Source organism: Micromesistius poutassou, assembly GCF_964030765.1.
Source record: "Micromesistius poutassou genome assembly, chromosome: 12".
Classification (NCBI taxonomy): Eukaryota; Metazoa; Chordata; class Actinopteri; order Gadiformes; family Gadidae; genus Micromesistius; species Micromesistius poutassou.
Window position 1 is genome coordinate 16,849,677 of NC_140282.1, and position 20,643 is coordinate 16,870,319.

The following is a 20,643-nucleotide window of genomic DNA, read 5'->3' on the forward strand; positions in this document are numbered from 1 at the left end:
TTTTCTGTGAATAGTGAGCTAACAAAATCTGTTCAAATATACTGGGCGTTATATTCAATAGCCTGACAAAAGAAGAATGTGTTCCTAAACTGCCACCCAGTGACCATACGGAATCGGTACATATTCCACAACGTACATAGCATAACGTACTAGCACACTTATTGTATTTATTGGACGTTTTAATATTAAGTCTAATATTTACAATATATCTTTATATTATATTTTCCAGAATATTAAATTTCAGTTCCAGTTTTATTTTGGGAAAGAGCGTCTGTTCGGGGCGGAACTTTCGATCACTAGTACTCTGCTTTAGACAGGAAGACGTTTTGTGTTGCGACGTGGTACACTATTGCCGGTTGAGAAAGAAATATATTTCTACTTTACATTTGGCTCTTCTCGTTATTGAAATGTCAGATGCTTTGCTTAGCTGGTGTGTCGACCAGTTACACCACAAGTTCGGGCTGGAGGCATGCGATGACATTGTCCGGTAAGTGATAAGATAGGAAGCTGTCTGCTTGTTGTCTGCTAGCTCGTTAGCAGCAGTAGCGTTACATTCGCAGAGATGAACGGCTGCCTTGTGTACAAATAATCCCCACCAGTCACTTTGGGAAACGTTCAACACAACCCTCTTACGTTAGATGTTTATCCATTATAAAAATCGAAACTCGACTTAAGTTGTCTTTTGATTCTAACCTTCTTTGTACATATGCAGTGGTGTTGCTTCAGATTAAACAGCTGTATTATCCGTCAGGTTAAAGTTTACACACTGTTTAAACACACGTTTCGTAGCGTTTTTATATTCTTGACAGATTTCTTGCATACTTTAGATGTTTATAATATAATAACTTGAGATTTATTATGTTAGCTGTCAGAACTGGTTGTCAGAAGTGTAGCTCATTGGCAATGCTTTGATTGTTCACAACCGCACATACATCTTGTCATTGTGCTTTCCAGATATATTTTAGACATTGAGACTGCGGAAGAGATAGAGGAATATGTGGGAGACCTGATCCAAGGAACAGACGGGAGAAAGAGACATTTTATTGACGAGCTCCTGATCCGATGGCAGAGGACCCAGAGGCTCGTCACAGACAACAACCCTGCTCATTTCGTTCCAAAGGAGTCAGGAATGGGAGATGGTTAGTAGTAATGTTTTAATGATTATTCACATTAAGACACTTTAACATTCACTGACACATTTTATGTTTTACACATAGTACTGACACAAGTTATTTTTGCCCAGACGTTTTTGACATAACCAAAGACTCTCAGAAAAAGAAGAGGAAGGGCCGGAACAAGCAGGAGGTCATGACTTTGAGCCCAGCGGACCCTGAGCCAGAGGCTGTCAGGACCCCCATTGACCTCATAAAGGTAAGCACAGCTCACATATAGGCCTGGGCGATATGGCTGAAAGACATATCACGACATAACTTGATCATATTGATCGATATCCATAGCTATTGATAATTTGAATGACCTAAAAAGACTAGGAATTACCATGCTGGATTTAAACACTTCTGTTTAACACGTAACATGTCCTTCCACTGTTCTTCATTGATCAATACTCCAATGTCGACACAACAATGAAAAAACACTAAAATATTGTAAATAAGTATGGAACCGTGTTTGTGTAACAAACCCAGCTGCTAGATTCGGTGGTCCAGTCTCTTATCGATATATATTGAACATGTTTTATATTGATATTGATCAAAAGTCTATCACGATACAATAATGTATTGTTTTATTGCCCAGGCCTACTCACATATACCTCAAGTCAAGGTGCTCTATAGCACACTTAAGGCTTAGTTATGGCTCCACGTCGACGCAACGCAAGGGGGTTTACAGACTCATTACGTCCTTGCGGACCCTCCTTGCGTCCACTGCAAGGGACGTGCGTCAACGTGGAACCATAACTGAGTCCAACTCAGCCCATCACCCAGCCATCGAAACTTTACTCTCTCTCCCCCCCCAAAAACAAATAAATCATCCTTCCTTGAAAAATTACAATATTGTTTCACCTACATCAATAATGGATTAGACCAATGGGACACAACAATGGGTAAGAATTGTCCATTGACAATGTTTGCATGCATAGCTGCCTAAAATGTTGTCATAGCTTTGATCCTTACTTAAGAAGCCCTTTTCACTGTCATTCATGGTAAATATCTGTTGAAAGAGATTTGATTATGGCAAGGACTATATAGTTCACTGTTCAGAACAACTAGTAAAACCCAGTCACAGACGTTTTAATCAATCGATTCAAAGTCACGTCTTGGCGTGCTCCCGAGGGCCCTATTATATAAGAAGAGCTATAATTAACTAGTTATTCATCTATCTATCTATCTATCTATCTATCTATCTATCTATCTATCTATCTCTCAGAGCAACTGGTTTTAAGGAGGCTGCCGGCTTCAATACATACAAACAACAATTTCCACCATTGCTCCCATCCACAGGCCCAAGAGGGCAGCGTGTCCTCCTCCGCCAAGAAAAAGAACAAGTTTGTCAATCTCTACGCTAAAGAGGGTGAGGGCAAGCTGTCCGTCATGCTCCCGGGGCGCCATGCCTGCGAGTGCCTTGCTCAGAAGCACAACCTCATCAACAACTGCCTCTGCTGCGGGCGCATCGTGTGTGAGCAGGAGGGCTCAGGCCCGTGTCTCTTCTGTGGAAACCTGGTGAGTGAGAGTGAGTGAGAGGGCGAGAGGTAGGCAGAGAGAAACCCGGTGGAAGAGAATGAGAGAGGGTGCAAAGAAAAATAACAATAGTAATCTAGTTACCTGTAGAGATGCATTGCTGTTATTAGCAACATGATTCTATTGTTGTATTTTGTACCAAAAATGTGTTTCACCAAATGAATAATATCAATTGTATATTGTAATGGCATTAATGTGAATGTTATTCTGTTTATTTATATTCATTTGAATTGATTACACCTTCACTCACCCACAAATAAAGGTGTGCACCACAGAAGAGCAAGAGATTCTTCAGCGGGACTCCAACAAAAGCCTCAAATTGCGAAAGAAACTCATGGGTGGGTGAAAACACCAGCGTGAGCTCAACTGAGGAGTACGAACCTAAAGAGTTTCAAGGGCTGATGTTTTCCTTTGTGTTTGTCTCATGGTGCTGGGTGGTTTCTTGTAGAGTCCTCAGACAGGGATTATCTCCCACACCAGGAAGCTCGGATGAACGCAGGCTTAGAGAAGGCGCTCCAACATAAAGACAAGCTGCTGGAATATGATAAGAACAGGTATTGTGGAATCCGTAGTGCTATCATTGTCACCATTGATGTTGAAATGTTTGCTTCTGTAACGGCAACAATTGTTGGGATTATAGTTTCAGAAGAATGGCTTGGCTACAATGCATTTCAAACAATACACGTTGGGGATCGTAAAGATACAGTTGTGTTAAACCTATTACAAAGTTTCAAATTGTTTGTGTTTATTCGTTTGTTCATCTATTCATCATCATGATCTTTGATGTGTTTCTTCACGTGCTTACAGTGTGAGGAGAACCCAGGTCCTGGACGATGAGTCGGACTACTTTGCCACCGATTCCAACCAGTGGTTGTCGCCGAGCGAACGGGAGAAACTGAGGAAGCAGGACGAGGAGCTACGGGATCTCCGCCACGCTTCGCGCAAAGACAGGAAGATCACCCTGGACTTTGCTGGTAGACAAGTTCTTGATGAGGGAGAGAACTTTGGCCAGTACTACAATAAGTGAGTGCAGATATCCAGCTTTCTTTTGATTTTGTGATCGTGATTTTTATCTTGACTGAGTCAAACCGTATGTGTTTTTCTGGACAACTACAATGGTTAAAAAAGACAGGTAGACTTTCCTCTGACAACGTGTAATGGTTGCAGGCTGGATGAGGCTGTGAAGGCAATAAGCACGGACTCTTTCTTGAAGTCACCATCACACTTTGTGGACCACGGAGGGAAGCAGACCCTCGGAGGGTTGGTCAACCCTAACATTGTACAGGCGGCTCCTCAAGTGAGTGTCAAAGTCACCTTGGTTAAAGGATTGTATTTGTTGTTGTTTTAATGTTTTAAACCAACCAAATAGATGCAACTTGACAACTCCACAATTTGTATTTGCTACTATCATTTTGATAAGCTTTCACAAGCGACATTTCCACTAAAACACTTACCTTACCTAGTTTGTGTTTTCCCAGTGGGTGGACGTGGGGGGCAGCTCCATGCGGCAACCAGAGAAAGGCGGGGCTTCACTGGAAGACAAGGCGGGGCCAGAGAGATCCAGGCTGAGACTCCAGGACCGCGAGCTGCAGGAGATCTCCGACGGAGGCTGGTGCCTAAGCATGCACCAGCCGTGGGCCTCGCTGCTGGTCAAAGGCATCAAGAGGTGAGCGGAGAGTCGCAACCTATCCAAACACCAACACATGGCACATGACATTCACATGTGCTTATGGGTACAAAATGTGCCACAATACTTTAATATTGTCAGACAGTAACTTAAGGTGGTCGGTCCAATTATTATTATTATTATTATAATTATTATAATTTTGATTATTTCAGAATGGAGGGGCGAACTTGGTACACATCCCACAGGGGCCGTCTATGGATTGCAGCTGCAGCCAAGAAGCCAACTCCTCAGGAAACAGCTGAGGTGGAGTCCATGTACTGCCAGCTCTACAAGAAGGGTACGCTCGCTCACGCTCACCACAGACTAGTCTAGTTCTAGCGGTTTTTTACTTTGAGCTAGCTCGTTCTTACCGCTAGAGGATTTGCGTGTTAGTGTGCGGCTACTACTGGGACCCGTTTCTCCAGAGGTTATGCTGTGTAACGGTGTTGACCACTGTCTTGTTTGTCATCACTGCAGAGCCCAGGTTTCCCAAAGACTACCCTACTGGCTGCCTGCTGGGCTGTGTCAACGTCTCCGACTGCCTGACCCAGGATCAGCTCAGGGAACAGGTATGTAGTGCTTGGGAATATCTAGTATACGTATGTCAATGCAACATCCCAATCCACCTCTGTTTGCATGGAGGAATGATCCAAACCACATCAGTCTTCAATAGAAAAGAGTTTGATGTTTATCAGTGGAAGTTTATTTCAACTTCCTTCCCCACATGTTATTCTTGTGACATTTTATTTCCCCCAAATCACAACCTCCTTCTGTTTACTCGTATGCCCACAAAACAATGTGATTCAGGGTACTTTTTTTCATCCATAAGAAAATAATTTGTCACAATCGCTCTGATCAAGACAGAAAGACAACTATGAATATGTGTACTACAGAACGTGAATAAATACGTTTGCAGTACCGCTCTCCACCAGAAGAGGCCACTCTGCACCTTTCGCGAGCATCTCCCATTCAAAGCGTTCCACAGTGGAGGCAATTAGCCTCCTAAAGACCCAAACCGCTCGGCTACAACTGAAATTAATTTTCCATTCCTGCTGCCCACTTCCCTTCTTCACCCAAAAATGGCGCAGCGACTGTCAATCTCCTTTTTAATTACGTCCACGTCCATCAAATACAGAGGCTGTTGGTGTTGTTATGCAATCTGCGGTGCGGGTGCAGGGAAATGCCGGGTGTCTGAGACAGACTTGAGGCCTCATGCTGATTAATAGCAGAACAATAGTGCGCCGCTGTTTTCCGCCCGCTTTCAATCTCCTGCCCGCTGTGTCTGCGCAGAGACAAAATACAGCATCGCACATCACTCCTCTCCATCTGCCTGTTTAGAATAGGGACATGCCAAAGCATGAAAAAAAAGAGTAACTGCCGTCAGAGCTGTTTAATGGTTCCTGGAGCGTGTGTATGCAGATTGTTGACTAAATCAGTGTGATCAAATTTTTTTTTTTCCCACTGTCTCTGGGCGTTGCGACATTGGGTTTTATTATTGGCATTTTATCTCCTTCACTTGCTGCTTGGTGTAATTGTACTGTTGCTGCTTTTTAAACGACTGGGGTTTCCCCTTTTGTACCCAGCCCTCAATCTCCCCTCAACCACTCATTCCACCCAGGGCTGTAAAATCACCTTCACAGGGCAGAGTGACTGCCCTTTCATCGTGTGTGTGTGTGTGTGTGTGTGTGTGTGTGTGTGTGTGTGTGTGTGTGTGTGTGTGTGTGTGTGTGTGTGTGTGTGTGTGTGTGTGTGTGTGTGTGTGTGTGTGTGTGTGTGTGTGTGTGAGAGAGTGTTCACTAGCACGGAACAGTCATAAATAACACCCCCTACCCACTCAAGGCTCTACAGAAGAAGGAAAAAAGGCAATGGAGAAAAACGCAGAGAAAGAGGTCATCGAAGAAAATGCAGGCGCAGATCTAGACTACACCACAGAGCGTAATGGCAGCTCACTGCGGCAGGCGCTATGGCCAAGGCCGTTTAGTGGCTCGAGCTCTCCGTGCATGTCAGCGTGTGGGGGTTGGGGACAGAGACATGTGTGCTGTGCTAATGCTAGGGAGAACGCAGGCGGGTGGCATGGCTGGGCGGGAGTTTGAGGCTGTGGATTTACTGTCCTGCTGGCAGCTGTGGCTGGTTAAAGGGGTCCACTGAAAGACACGGCCATCATCTTCAGAGCCCCGAAAAATCACATTGGAATAGCGATGAGGGTATTATTTAAGGATGGGAGCCTGAGGAAAGCCCATAACACTCTTAAAATGTGTTAACACAAACCGTGTGTGTGTGTGTGTGTGTGTGTGTGTGTTTTAAATTTAAATGAATCTGCTCTCTCTGTATGCCATATCAAATTCCGGGCTGTTTGCAGATGAAGTGGGTGAAGGGACGTGATTCGGATTCAGTAGTGTGTATGTGATTGTCAGCAGTAGTGGGCATTGGATGCTGTAGCGGCAACAGACCCTTTAGAGGCAGCGATGCACCCTTGAGTGTGCAGCAGAGAGCTGAAAGCCCTGCTGACAGACAGTGCAGAGAGACCACCCCGGGCATGGCAGGATATCCATCTGCTCCGGCCGATCCTTCCCCTCATTAGAAACTGACTGGTGTATTGATCCATTCTCCCCCTAGTCTCTCTCTCTCTCTCTCCTCCCCCATCCCCAGTGTCCCCTGCTATACTGATAATTGGCCAGCCATTATGATACGTGCGTTGTGCTAACCCCCCCCCCCCCCCCCCCCCGCCCAACCCCCTTCACTTCCCCAGTGCTCACTCATCAAGGGGTCCAGATGTACGCATAGACATGTACGTAAATCTTTTTGGATCTCATCAATGTAAAAATGGATCACGTCAGACACACGGCACACGTCGGTGGCCCTCCTGCCTCGTTAAAGGGACGAGCCGGCGTCCTCAAAAATAATAATAATAAAAATAAAATATTAGATAATAAAAATTTCAGTCATACGGCAGGTTCATATATATATATATATATATATATATACATGTAACGGTGGAACTGGGCCCGCAGAGACCCATACCAAGGATTAATGACCCTCACATTGATTGGGTCAAACCACTCCCTAATAATAAGGGCGTTGTTGTTGCAATTGTCTCTCTTACTGATGGTGCTACCAAGTTTATACTCCAGCACGGCACGCTGTTATTGCGTTGCCACGGGTCAGAGTCCACCCCTCTCCAGAAGACATAATGCTGGAGGGGGTGGAAAAAAAGACGCTGCTACTGTTTGCCTTTTAATGGAGCCTATAGTGGTGTATTGATTGAGTTCTGGAAGTCCATGGGGATGTGCGTTGGGTGAAGTGTGCTGGTTTGTGTGTTAATGTTTGTGGTCGGTGCGTGCCCCGGTGCTATCGGAGAGCCCTCTGCTAACCCCCCCCCCCCCCCCCCCCCCCGCCCAGTGAGATCTGCTGACACACAATGGCAGAAGCTTGCCATAAAATAGGTCTTCTTTACCAAGTCGGAACTAGCAGATAAAACCTTTGTAACACTACCTTTACAAACGAGACGTCTAAGGAACATTGATGCTTTTTTTGGTAAAATATTTCACTAACTACTCTTAAACACACACAACGTAGCCACTATTTGGCTGTCAAAGTAGGAGTTGACGTGTTGGAAAGGCTCTTTTTGTCTATGTTTTGGTCCTTTTCTTTGAATTGATGGTAATGGTTCATCTCAGTGTAAAATTTGGTTATCAAAGTTGCCTTAGGCTTAGAAGTGAGCATTTTTTTCATTCATCAAGAAAATAATTATTTCCTGCTGATGATATGAAGAGCTGTACCAACTGCTCACTTAGGTCTGCCATTCGGTCCCTGCTTTGTGGAGACTGTCCAGGGCCTGATGGAGTATACTGTACATGACACTTAGTGGAAAATTGGCAGATACGGTTTGGGCTATATTCTTTCAAGCATTTTCTGCAGACAGTACAGTTGATATTATTTTTTCACTGTGGCTATTTGGTATAGAGGGCAAAGTCGGCAAAATAAAGGATCTCTGTGTTGGTCTGTGAAGAGGTGCTGCTTTAAGCCCTAATGGAATAAGATAACAAAAACAATCCCCTTCTGAAACCTATAAAACAGAAACACACAAAAACAAACTGGAGACACTCTTCTGAGTGTATGGGGAATATAATCACGTTGTTCAGTTTCTATTATATAGGATTACACCTCCGCAAAGGAAAGACATATCTGATAGACTCAAATTCTCTATTAAGTAGTGTAGTGTGAGCTGCCCTTGTATGTATGCCTCCTATATAGTTCAATGGAAATTACTAGGGTGATAAATGTGCTTCTAATATAAAATACTTCATTTTGCCTGGTGCATTCTAATACATTAAGGCTAGTGGCTGTTGGGAGGCTGAAATAAACTATACCATACTATACTCTAAATACCACAGTGTTCTAAACAAATCCTTACTAAGTGTATGGATCCTCTGTAATATGTTATTACGTATAGCATACACTGTGTGTGTGTGTGTGTGCGTGCGTGCACACCACCAGCGCATTACACCACACTGCATAGTTCTAAGTGCAGCTCATCGTCTCTGGTAAAGAGACCCACCCATGCTGGGCAATCTTTCTCTGGCTAAAGGGGTCTCCACAGAGCCCAGACAACGGCCAACTACCTTTATCCGACCACTCCATTGCCTCTCGTCTGACACGTTCAGTAGAAAAGTTGTAGCAATGAAACACACCGCTGCCAACTACACAGTAGTGTGTACGTTCTGCGCTTGCGCAAGATGGAGGCGCTAGTCTGTAGTCCGCCCCTCCCACACACCGTGCTCATTCAAAGGTTGTGTGTTAGCGGCACACAACATGTTGAATCGGACAAGGCACCGTCGCTGCCTTCGTTAAGGAATCCAACGGGAAGCTCCTACTGATGACGCTTCCTTCTGTGGTAATGTGATAGTTATGTGCACACACATATGCAAGCACACGCACACACAATAAAAAAGAGAAATGGATATGAGTCAGGATATGTTGGGCACTTTCCAAAGCAAAGGAAGTCATGCAAGTCTATTTTTTTCTTCCTGGATCCTAATTTACAGCTCCATCTGAATTCTCTGTAGAAGCTGCTCTACTTTTTCACCAGCCAACCACCCCTCCCCCCGGGTATTTCCTTAGCAGGCCACATTGTTTTTACCTGCTGCTGACTGTGGGCATGGGGGTTCAATGTTTCTCATGGAACAGGTTTTGTTTTCAAGAATGAAGCCCATTCGTTCAATTATTTTCAGTGCTTCTTTTTTTTTTCTACCTCCTTGGTTTGAATTCCTAGGCCCTTTCCTTCCTATTCGTTCTTGTATCTTTGCGCACACACGCACATTCCTTCCCTTCTCCATGCTGGGCAGTATTCCATGGCAGCAGCCAGACGTCATGTGATGGCCGTGTTTGGAAAGCATCGAGTGCTGTGTCCCCAGGCGTTGGCACACCACCAGCTGAAACCACCGCCACAGGACCTCCAGGAGACATAAAAAACATAGCTGCTGCCCTTTTTCTGCCTGACTGAAAAAGCTGACCATAATTTAAGGATTTGTTATGCTTGTTGTCCTCTTGACCACCATATTTCCCTAGAGAACTTTGCAATGGTAGCTGCAGAGGTATAGGTGATTGTTTGTGGGAAGTAGTTTTATCAAGAACCAACCAATCTCAGTCTAAAATATACATGTTGCCACTTAACTTATGGTTTCCATTTTTCTATCATCATCAACTTATGATTACTTCATAATTTCTGTTTTTCTGTAAGGACTCACGGTGTCAATTGTTAAGTAACCAACCGACCCTGTCGTGGAATGTGGACAGCAGCGTCTTAGCGTTCAGGCACATTGTGAGCTTTGTAAAACAATGATAACACTTTTAATTGGGATGGTTAATTTGATTGATATATTTCAGAATAGGGCTGAACGATTTGGGGAAATAATCTAATTGCGATTATTTCAACCAATATTGCGATTGCGATTTAGTATGAGATTATTTTTTCCTTTTTTATGTTCTGTATTATTCACTAAACAAGCAATAAATCAATCTATAGTATGACCAACACAACATTGGAAGCAGTCAACATATAAACTGCTCTTTCTTTTAGGCCAGGCCGATGTGTTGATGAATTGATACATGAATTGATATTATAACATTTTAATATTATTGTACATTTACATTTACTATTGTATTGTAAAAAGATATATATGAATCGTACTGATCTCCAGTAAGTAACAGCAACAGTAAAAAAAAAAAAAACACAAAAAAACAATAGATAAAAAAAATATATATTATCTCAGCCTTTGCGATTTGCATATCTCGTTCTATTACATCGCAATGTCGGTTTGAATTCGATTAATTGTTCAGCCCTATTTCAGAATGAGATGATTACCACAATGCTCCAGTTATATGAACAATGATTGATGCTTTCTTTCTCGCTAATTATTTGTGCTATTTAGTTAGTAACAGCTAAAAATGTATTTGTGAAATGAAAGTACATATTTTACAAGGAAATTTAAGTTTTGAAATTGGCCTTTTGTAACCAGTGTGAAAAGTATATCAAAATGCTGAATGGCAATTTAAGAATGCTGGCCAGATGGTAATTTTGTTACAATAAAGTAATAAGGTATGCAAAATGGTCCGATGCACCTCACCATTCTATCAATGTCAATATATGTTACACTATATTGTAAATACAGTTTTTATTATTGGTAAATTACACCAGTGCTTACAAAAAACAAACAACAAACAAAATCGTAATAATTATTCAAAACAATGCTTCAATGTAATTCATTCTAAAACTGGAAGATCTCTACTCAAATATTTCCCTTTGCCACCGGCATAATGTTAAAATTCCCATGATGAGCTTCAAGCTTAGAATCATTAAGCTTTCAACTCCTATTCAATATCCACATCTGGTTTTAGTTGTCGAAACCCCAAAATACGAGGCAAGAATGTTTGCCAGTTTCCTGTTTTGGCAACAAGGAAATTAATGAACTGTGTTTAATGAAGTATTAAGTTTGGGGGTTCATCTCTCACTGCATCAAAACTGGCAGAAATCAGAAAAAAATAATATCAATGTTAGTTAAATGTTAGTTTTGCTATCTCTGTATGCGTTGGCATACACAAGGCTGGGTGTCTGTGTGCTTGAGTGGGAGTAGAGGTTGTCACCCTGTCAAGCCTTGCCCGAACTGAATCCACCACAAGCATCTGTCAGATGGAGGAGAAGACGGTGATAGAGGCAGACTGATGGCAGAAGAAGCAAGCAAGGGAGGTAGAGAGAGGTTTTCTGCAGGGTCAGAGATTACAAATTAAATTGTACTGTGCTGGCTGACATGTCTGCTCAGCAGCTCTATGGTAATAACATCAGGTGGGGAAAAGCGAGGAAGAAGAGGATAGAGCTTCCCCTTGCATCTTCTTTTAAAGACTTTCCTGGGTAGACATCGGGCAAATAAAAATATGAATTTTGTAACTATAGCTTTTATACTAATAAAGTATAAAACAAATTAAAAGACTACAGACAAGAACACTAGTTCAATATTTTAAATAAAATATTGAACTCTTCATTACTTAATTGGTCCAATCCAAGAGATCCAATGTGTTTTACAGCTAAATTAATAGCCTATTTCCATAAATATTCATTGGTAATTGAATGGTTGCATGTAGCTTCTTCCTTATTACGTTATTCTCCCAGTAGCTACATAAAATGGAAGCCTCCCTTGCCGTTGAGCGGACAGCTACATGCTCCAGTAACTGTCAATTATTTACTGTCAACCTTGAAATGGAGTTCAGGTTGTTGCTAAGGTACGCAGTACCAATGCAAGGCATTGAATAAGTTGTTTTTACTTTGCCTTATTAAAGTGCTCACAATGTCCTGCCATTGTTGCTGTTCTGAAACATTGTACTTTGCAAGTATTTAACCTAAGCATCATTAGTCACATTGTCTGGGGGAAAAATATATTATATGGATTTCGTAAAGGGCAATAAATCAAACAGAGGCAATAGTTAAATCTTATTTCCTTCAAGGTTGGAACAATTGTTTGCAGCTGTATATGGAACAATATTATACCAAACCCATTCAACAATAATTTTGTTTACGCTAGATGTCTTTTAATGCTAATTACCATATTGAACAATGCATCTTGATAGATGCATATAATGTTCGTAATGATCGCACCGACCACCGTCAAGTATACCAATTCATCAGAGTTAGTGGACACTGGTGTAAGACAACACTGTAAGTGTTGCTGCATACAACCATTGAATATGTTTTACTTGTGTACCACTTTCAGACTATATTAACAAGCAAAATGGAATGGCAAAGAATGCGGTGCCTGCCCTCAAAAGATTTACTTTGGCACTTTGAAAGCCCAAAGAATGAGTGCTAACCTTTGGGTGTTGGGGAAACCTAAGACTTTTCTTAACAGCCATCAAGGCACTTCCTTCTGTGGCCCTTTTCCTAAATGGCTTATGTCTGCAAGGCTTGAGTGAGGAGGAGGACTTGTGGGGTAAGGAGGAGGTTTGGAGGTGAGGGGGGGGTTGTCGTCATTTCCCACTGCGGCTGATTGAACACAGATGGACGGGGTTGTTGGACAGATGGGTTTGTAAATTCCCCACACGTTTCCATATTATAAAGTCAGGTGCCCACTGTAAACTGGTTTGTTACCCCCGACTTAAAGTTGGATCCTTTCTGCCAACAGCACTTGTGCTAGAAAGAACATGGCTTTGTGGGGCAAATAAAACAAGGCTGCTGCGGGAATAACAACTTTTAATACTCCACATTCGCTGGTGTTCTTTGAAGTGGAAGTTGAAGTGGAACGCTGACATGATGTTGTCAGGGGACAATATCTTGAGTGCGCTATGGTCAGAGGCTTTGCCAATGTGATTCGCAAATAATATGTTGCAGTTGTTTGTGAACTTGTGGTTAAATGGAAATGCAGCATGCAGATGATTTTTTAAGAATGTCAATTCTTCCTTGATTGGTAAGACCTGAACTCCCTGATCAAAATTATATTATACAATAATATTCCTTTTAAACTGTTCTCTCTCCCTCTTCTCCAAGTTGTTTCTTCTCCAAGGTTTTATTTAAAAGGTTTCTAGGGCTCCTGCCTCCCGGCAAACAGAGCCTTAACTGTGAGAGGCCAACACGTTGCAGTTAGCTTGTTGAAATTGAAATGCTGTGACTGTTGTGTGGCTGTCTTGTTTTTCCTTTGCCCTGGGGCCCACCCCAGGAGGTGAAGTCATAAACCTGGCTGGGAAAGTGGAACTGGGTTAAGGGTGGAAGCCTGTGTAAATCTCTCTGTGAAAACACATGACTTCACTACACCTGTCATCGCTAATGCTAGCTAAATGGTTAACGCCTGGCTAGCCCTTAACTAACGAAGCTCTTGAAGTGAATCATTATGTTTACCAAGTCATCGAGGTGGAAAATAAGTATAAAAAAACTTGCCCCTTAGTCTGCGGTAGGACTTTTAAGTCCTACGTCTTTTAAAAGGTATTCCTTCAAGATGTTGACTGGTGACTTATTGACCCCCTGCCTTGATGCACATCAAAGCATACATCAATGAATACTCAAAATAATTTGTCAAATGAACAGTGATAAAATTAGGTCTGGTATCATTACTGCAAGGAAACTAGCTGTTCATCTGGCTTTCATTCAAACCTTGCATTGGCTTTGTTTAGCAGCCAAACCACACTTAATAGCTTATCCTTTTTTTCTCAAGTGACTTCTCAAGTGACTCACAGTAGCAATAGTATCCTTACCGTAAAATGTATCTATATTTTCTATTTGTAAGGATTGAGTAGTATAACACAGTAGGTAGTACCAGAAAAAGAATGTTCTGTACTCAGAGCCTCATTATAACACATTCTCCCGCTGACTTTGAGGATATTAATAATGGAAAAATTCAGCAGCTTATTTTGGACACTCTTTATTAATTGATGTTCGCTGTCAAACTGACACCAGTTGATTCTGCAGGTGAAGAAGTGTGCTGAATCTTTCATCAACTCATTGCACAGGTCCAATATGTTTTAACCAGATTGAACGCGACAGTGATCCTCTATGGCTGCCTGTTTAGGCGGAACAGGTGGAAATTGAATTGGATCCGTCTTACATGGCATGGATGTAATCACCAACACTAACCGTGTCCATAGAAATGTACTCCAGCTATTTAATTGAACTGTGCCAGCCCTTCAAATCAAATCCAAAATCCATCGAAATGTTTATTTGGCCAAGTCATGGAAACTGCAAATGTGTATGTGTACAGTACATTTTTAAGAGAAACCTTTATTGTAACAAAAAAATTAGCATGAAGGAAAGCGAAGAGATTTAAGAGCTTCAGAGTGCTCTTTTCAATAATTCATGCTGGTTTATGACATTTTTGTATTCCATTTTTTTAGTACTTTAGAAATGTATATAATCATTCATTCATGTACAAAAAAATTGCATGTAGCGATATGGAAACATTTTTTTCAAACTCTATTAAAACCTCAAGGGTTTATTATTTATTTATTATTATTATTTAGGATAAGATTTTTACTTAATAAAAATGGTGGAGCATGCTGTTTTCAATTAAGCATGAGAAACAGAACAGAATTTGATCAAAATCAACAATAATTATTATAAAAAAATTTTAGAAGAGAACACAGATTATATTTTACTTACATTGCCAAATGTTTGCACATTGTTTTTCTCAGATTAGACAAATCCACTCTAATCAATGTTATTCTTACAAATTGTCCGTTAAAATACTATGCTACTGGTGTCTTTTGCAATGACGTTAGTGACCACTGTGTTGTTGCATGTGTTAGGAAATGTAAACCTGTGAAACTCAAACCTCGTTTTATTTTTAAAATAAATTACAAGCATTTTAATGAACAAGCATTTTTACATGATCTTTATAATAGTGATTTGTACCGCATCTGTGAAATGGTAGATGTTGAATTAGCCTGGAGTATTTTAAAACTACTTTTACTCAGTTCATTGACAAACATGCCCCCCTGAGGAGATATAGAGTCAGTGGAAAGGACAACCCACGGTTTAATGAAAACATAGCGACTCTTATCAGACAGAGAGATAGTGCCTTGTCCATGGCTAAACAATGCAATGATCCCGGGTCCTGGAATAACTACAGGGCATTGCGAAATAAGTGCACAAAGTTAGTTAAAGCTGCTAAAAGTGACCATTACTTAAATCTATTAAATGAAAATCTAAATGACCCCTGTCAATTTTGGAAGTTGGTGAAATCCACAGAGGGTACTGTGGAAAAACCAGCTCTCCCTGATGTGTTAAAAATAAATCAATGTGAGATTAAAGCCAAAGACAATATAATCAATGCATTTAATGATCATTTTACTAAGGCAGCAGCAATAATTACATCCAATTTTCTAGTATCTGAAAGACCTGTAATTCCAGTGTAATATCTTCAAGTTGCTTTAATTTTACTACTATTACACCTTGCCAAGTATATAAAGCCTTGACTAAACTGGACATCAAAAAATCTATCTGGTCCAGACAAAATTGATCCCTTTTTCTTGAAGGCGGCAGCAAATGTGATTGCCAGCCCAATTGCCTCAATTTTTAATCTCAGCCTTACCAGTGGGGAAAGCTCTAGCTCCGGGAAGTCAGCTATGGTTCTCCCACTACTGAAAAGTGGTGATCCCTCCATTCCTGACAATTATCGCCCCATTTCTAGTCAGTAGCTGCTAAAATATTTGAATCCCTAGTAAATGAGCAGATTAAACATTATTTGTCAAAAAATGGTATCTTAACTCCCACACAATCAGGATTTAGGCAATGTCACATCACAATCACAGCCACTACTTTAGTCACTAATGACTTGACTGCTTTGGATAATAAGAAATCCTGTGCTGCTCTCTTTGTTGACCTGTCTAAAGCTTTTGATTGTGTTGATCATGCACTCCTGAAACATCTTCAGCATATTGGTTTCAGTGCCACAACACTGAAGTGGGTTTTAGATTATTTATCTGGGAGAACCCAGTGTGTATCTGTAGATAATAATAGTTCTGCTTTAGTGGAGGTGAAGATGGATGTGCCACAAGGATCAGTATTAGGGTCTTGTGGGCCTACCTGTGTGTCGGCCTAGACCCAGCTATGGTACACCTCTCTGGTTGGTGAGGACAGCTGTAGATGATCTACAGACTGCCTTCAGTTTATTACTAACTTCCTTAGTTAACTTGAGACTAGTTTTAAATACTAAAAAGACAAAATACATGATTTTTAGCCGTTCCCACTCATCACTAACTAATTTCCACTGCTGATGGAGAAAGGGTAAAAACGTACAGATATTTAGGGATTTGGCTTGATGAGAAATTGAACTATGAAGCACACATCGATAATCTTCTTAAAAAACTTAGACCAAAGTTAAGTTTTTACTTCTGACTGAACAAGTTTTTCCCTTTTGCTGCCAGTTTAAGGCTGGTCCAAAGTACCTTTCTACCTATTTTAGACTATGGTGATATATTATATATGCATGCTCCTATTTCTTTTTTTTTTTTTAAGTTGGATGTAGTGTATCATGCAACGTTATGTTTTGTGACAGATACAAAAGCAAGAACACACCACTGTAAATTATATGAAATGGTCAAATGGACTTCACTCTCACTCAGGAGGAAAAGCCATGTTCAAATTTTGAACACTTAACACTTGTAAATGTATTCTTGCTTGTCATCTATGTCTTCTCTGTACCTAAGCTGTACTTGTCTTCTTGTATACTTGCTTGTGCTTTTTGTTTGCTTATGCTTTGCTTGTCAGTCTGTCTGTAGTCTATGTCTTCTCTGTATTGTAACTATACTTGTCGGCTATCTTGGCCGGGACTCCCTGGAAGATGAGATATTATATCTCAATGGGACCTTCCTGGATAAATAAAGGTCAAATAAAAATAAATAAAATAAAATTAGACAGAAAAACAATGAGATGTTGAGATGCAAAGAAAAAGAACAGCATGAGAAGCTTAAAAAGGCAGCGACTGCCCCAGGCACAATGTATTCCTGTAGAGTTACAGATTTACAACCAGGAGGTCTGGTGTTTTTGTGAGTGGGGGGGAGAATATAGCTTATACAAGTTGCCCATAGTTTCCAGTGCCCCCTTTCACCTCCAACATGTAGTCTACTATTCAGACAGAAGCATCTGTTGATCCATTCCCAGGGTAAACCAGCCATGACAAAGCTATCTAAGCAGTATTTTCTGTTGTTTTTCTGTCTCTGATGTTTTACTATGCAAGTCTCCTTATCTCTCAAAATCTCTCCCTCTTGTTCTCTACCTATGTCTGTGCTCCTTCTGGCCATCTCGCTAATCCAGTTTCCCTTTGTCTCCAGCTTTCCTGTTCCCCTCTCCTCCCTCTTTCCCACCACCACCACCAACACTATAACCTGGCCTCCTCATTTTTAAAAGCCACATGCTCCCCAGCCCGTCTGGCTCAGTTGCACCCTGCCAATGAAGGCCTTTTTATTGGGCTGAGATTGAGTGCAGCCAAGCGGGGGACTGGATAGGGCTGAGACTGGGGCCAACCACACCACACCACTCCCCGCTCCCCACCTCTCTGCTCCCCCTCCTCCCCAACTCTAACTGCACAGCCCACTCCACATCCCTGCTCTGGTCTGGCCCTGTCGCCTACAAGGAGATTACTTGTCTCTGCTGCCCTTAATTGCCGGCAGCAGCTGAAAAGAACCAGAGAGAGAGAGAGAGAGATGGAGTAGGAACAGAGAAGGCGGGAGAGGGACAGAGAGACAGAGACGGATGACGGAACAGAGTTGGCTTGTTGAGCTCTTACTTGACAGGCTACAAATGGTCAAAATGGTTTTGGCTTCCCCACTGTCAAAACCGCAACGCTGCATCGGTTTTATTGTGACCAATGCAAGTTTTTTTTTTTTTCCTTCTCTCTACCTCATCAATGGCAGGTCTGCACCACCCGGGGTGCTTCTATTGGTCTCGCTGAAAGGAGATGAGTACAGGAAGAACCAAAGGGGGCTGATGCAATATTCACACTGGCTGTGAACCTCTTGAGAAGCAGGGAGCGGGGGTCGCCGTGCCCTCTTGCGGTCCTCCCAAGTCGCTATTATTCATTATCGCCAGGAGCTTTCCTCTAGTCGACCGCCTTGCCCCCTCTTCCTGTGGATCTCCTGTTATTACAGTCTGGTATTGTTGCAGCCCCTCTGGCTGCATCCCAGCAAATTGAAAATAATGGAAACTTTATTGAGTTGGCAGTCTTGGAGGCAAATTGTTAAAACAGTAGGATGCTTCTTTTTTTTTTTTTACGTTGTTCCATAGACTTGTTATGCTTGGTTGTGCTATTTGATTTTATGTTATGTTTCGATTTGGTCTGTAACTCTCAAGATCCAATACTACTTTAAAAGAATGATAAAATGCCAACATGCTGAGTTTGCATTAAAATCTCAGCACAAAGAGTAAATCCTTTCCAGGTGCATTTTATATTTGACATTTAATGTAATTAATCTTCCCGTCAAAAGTAAAGTTGAGCCATTATCATGTTCTTCTGAGAGCTCTCATTGGATGGTCAACATTAGCCCCTTTCAAACTTGCACTTTAACCCTGAACTTATTCAGACATTAAAGGGACACTTCACCAATTTGCATTAAGCTTTGTATCATTAGAAACCAGTCATATTTCTGAATGGTCATGCAACATTCCCTCATTTCGCCCTGAGACGGGAGAGCTCCGTATCTACCTCTTACACTTCCTGCTTTAAATGACACAAAATGACTATTTTTATGTCATTTAAAGCAGGAAGTGTAAGAGGGGGGCGCTCTAAAAAACTGCAAGCACTAGTTCCAGTGGGTGGGACTTAGGGGTGTATGGTATAAACGGTATAGAGAGTACACCGGTGTGAATTTGCGCTATGGTATGGATTTTGACGTTACCGCGTGACCGGTAGATCACAAAAAGGAAGCAATGATAGTCTAGTACCAGAGACGCAGTCATTTATTCATAGTACCATCCCGAGGCACACACAGCTTTTGGCCGTGTTCTATAAGATATTATAGAACACTCCGGGAGCTCTGGCCGGAGACCTGGAGCGCTATATCTAAATAATATATAGACATCTATAATATAATATATAATATCACGGCTAAAATCTGTGTGCGCCTGGATGATATTATGAATTAACGACTGCATCGGGTACTTCAGAGAGTCAAATCCAGTTTCTTTCCCCAATTCCTTCTCCACCATGGCCTAGAATCAATACACGGGTCTTATTTTGCAAACCCGCACCCGCGAATTACATTCCGCACCCGACCAAACCCGCTATAAATTGATATCGATGCCCAATCTGCAACCAAAGGAAAATTAGACGCATTAGATGGAACACCATTTACATTTACATTTAGGGCATTTAGCAGACACTTTTATCCAAAGTGACTTACAATAAGTACAGTCATAAGAAGTGAAACAATATATCGCCATCGGTACAGTAAAAATGTTCATAGAACCAAGTGCAAGTACTAACAATCGCTAGGCTAACCCCATTCCTTACCGTGACGAAAATCCATACCATAGCGCAAATTCACACCGGTGTACTCTCTATACCGTTTATACCATACACCCCTAAGTCCCACCCACTGGAACATTCCCCGTATACAGCAGTGATAGCTAGCTACTGCAGATGCTATACAGCTAAGTACATGCTACACAACATGCATGTACAACACAATTGCTACACAATTAAGTACAATGAATGAATAAAACCTGCATTAAGTGCGTTCATAAAGTGCCAGGGCGTACAACAAACAATAGTGCAACAGATAAATAAGGGACTGAATGGCTATGTAGAGTCTAGGTGAACTCTGAACAGGTGGGTTTTTAGTCGTTTGCGGAAGCTGGTGAACGACTCTGCGGTCCTGAAATCAGCAGGGAGCTCGTTCCACCACTGTGGTCCCAAGATAGAGAAGAGTTGTGATTTAGCTGATCGGAAAAAATCTAAATGTCGACTAACTGGAGTGAGGATGAGACTCGGGAACAGCCTCATGTGCTGTAAAACAAAAGCAAAACACTGCGATTTCCGCAGCTTTTTTTTTGCATAATTTTCCTTGCCTCCTGCTCGCTCTATCCAGATGCCACCTCTTGCCTCAACCAAGGGGTGGCATTTGAGCACACTTCCAATCTCCTTCTGAGTGCTGCAAGTGTGAAAGGGCAACTCTGGACCATGTCCAGGCCTGATTTTCATATGAGAAAACAACTAAGTAATGTGTTCCTACTGATGCTAGTGAGTTATGCTGGATGTATGCTCTGTTGTGGAATGCAACAAATGAAATGGTTTTAAAACTCTGGCATCC

At 41.7% G+C, this 20,643-nt stretch overlaps 1 protein-coding gene across 1 annotated transcript in view; it reads left to right on the forward strand.

Moving 5' to 3' along the window:
- Positions 1-356: 356 nt before the first annotated feature.
- Positions 357-20,643, forward strand: part of trip4 (thyroid hormone receptor interactor 4) — a 62,826-nt gene continuing 42,539 nt past the window's right edge. Inside the window, exons 1-11 of the mRNA XM_084476532.1 lie at positions 357-487; positions 955-1,139; positions 1,244-1,371; positions 2,457-2,675; positions 2,956-3,031; positions 3,142-3,247; positions 3,501-3,716; positions 3,861-3,990; positions 4,172-4,359; positions 4,533-4,657; positions 4,837-4,928. Of these exons, the coding sequence (XP_084332658.1) occupies positions 408-487; positions 955-1,139; positions 1,244-1,371; positions 2,457-2,675; positions 2,956-3,031; positions 3,142-3,247; positions 3,501-3,716; positions 3,861-3,990; positions 4,172-4,359; positions 4,533-4,657; positions 4,837-4,928 (1,545 nt within the window). The 5' untranslated portion in view covers positions 357-407. The remainder of the gene's footprint in view (positions 488-954; positions 1,140-1,243; positions 1,372-2,456; positions 2,676-2,955; positions 3,032-3,141; positions 3,248-3,500; positions 3,717-3,860; positions 3,991-4,171; positions 4,360-4,532; positions 4,658-4,836; positions 4,929-20,643) is intronic.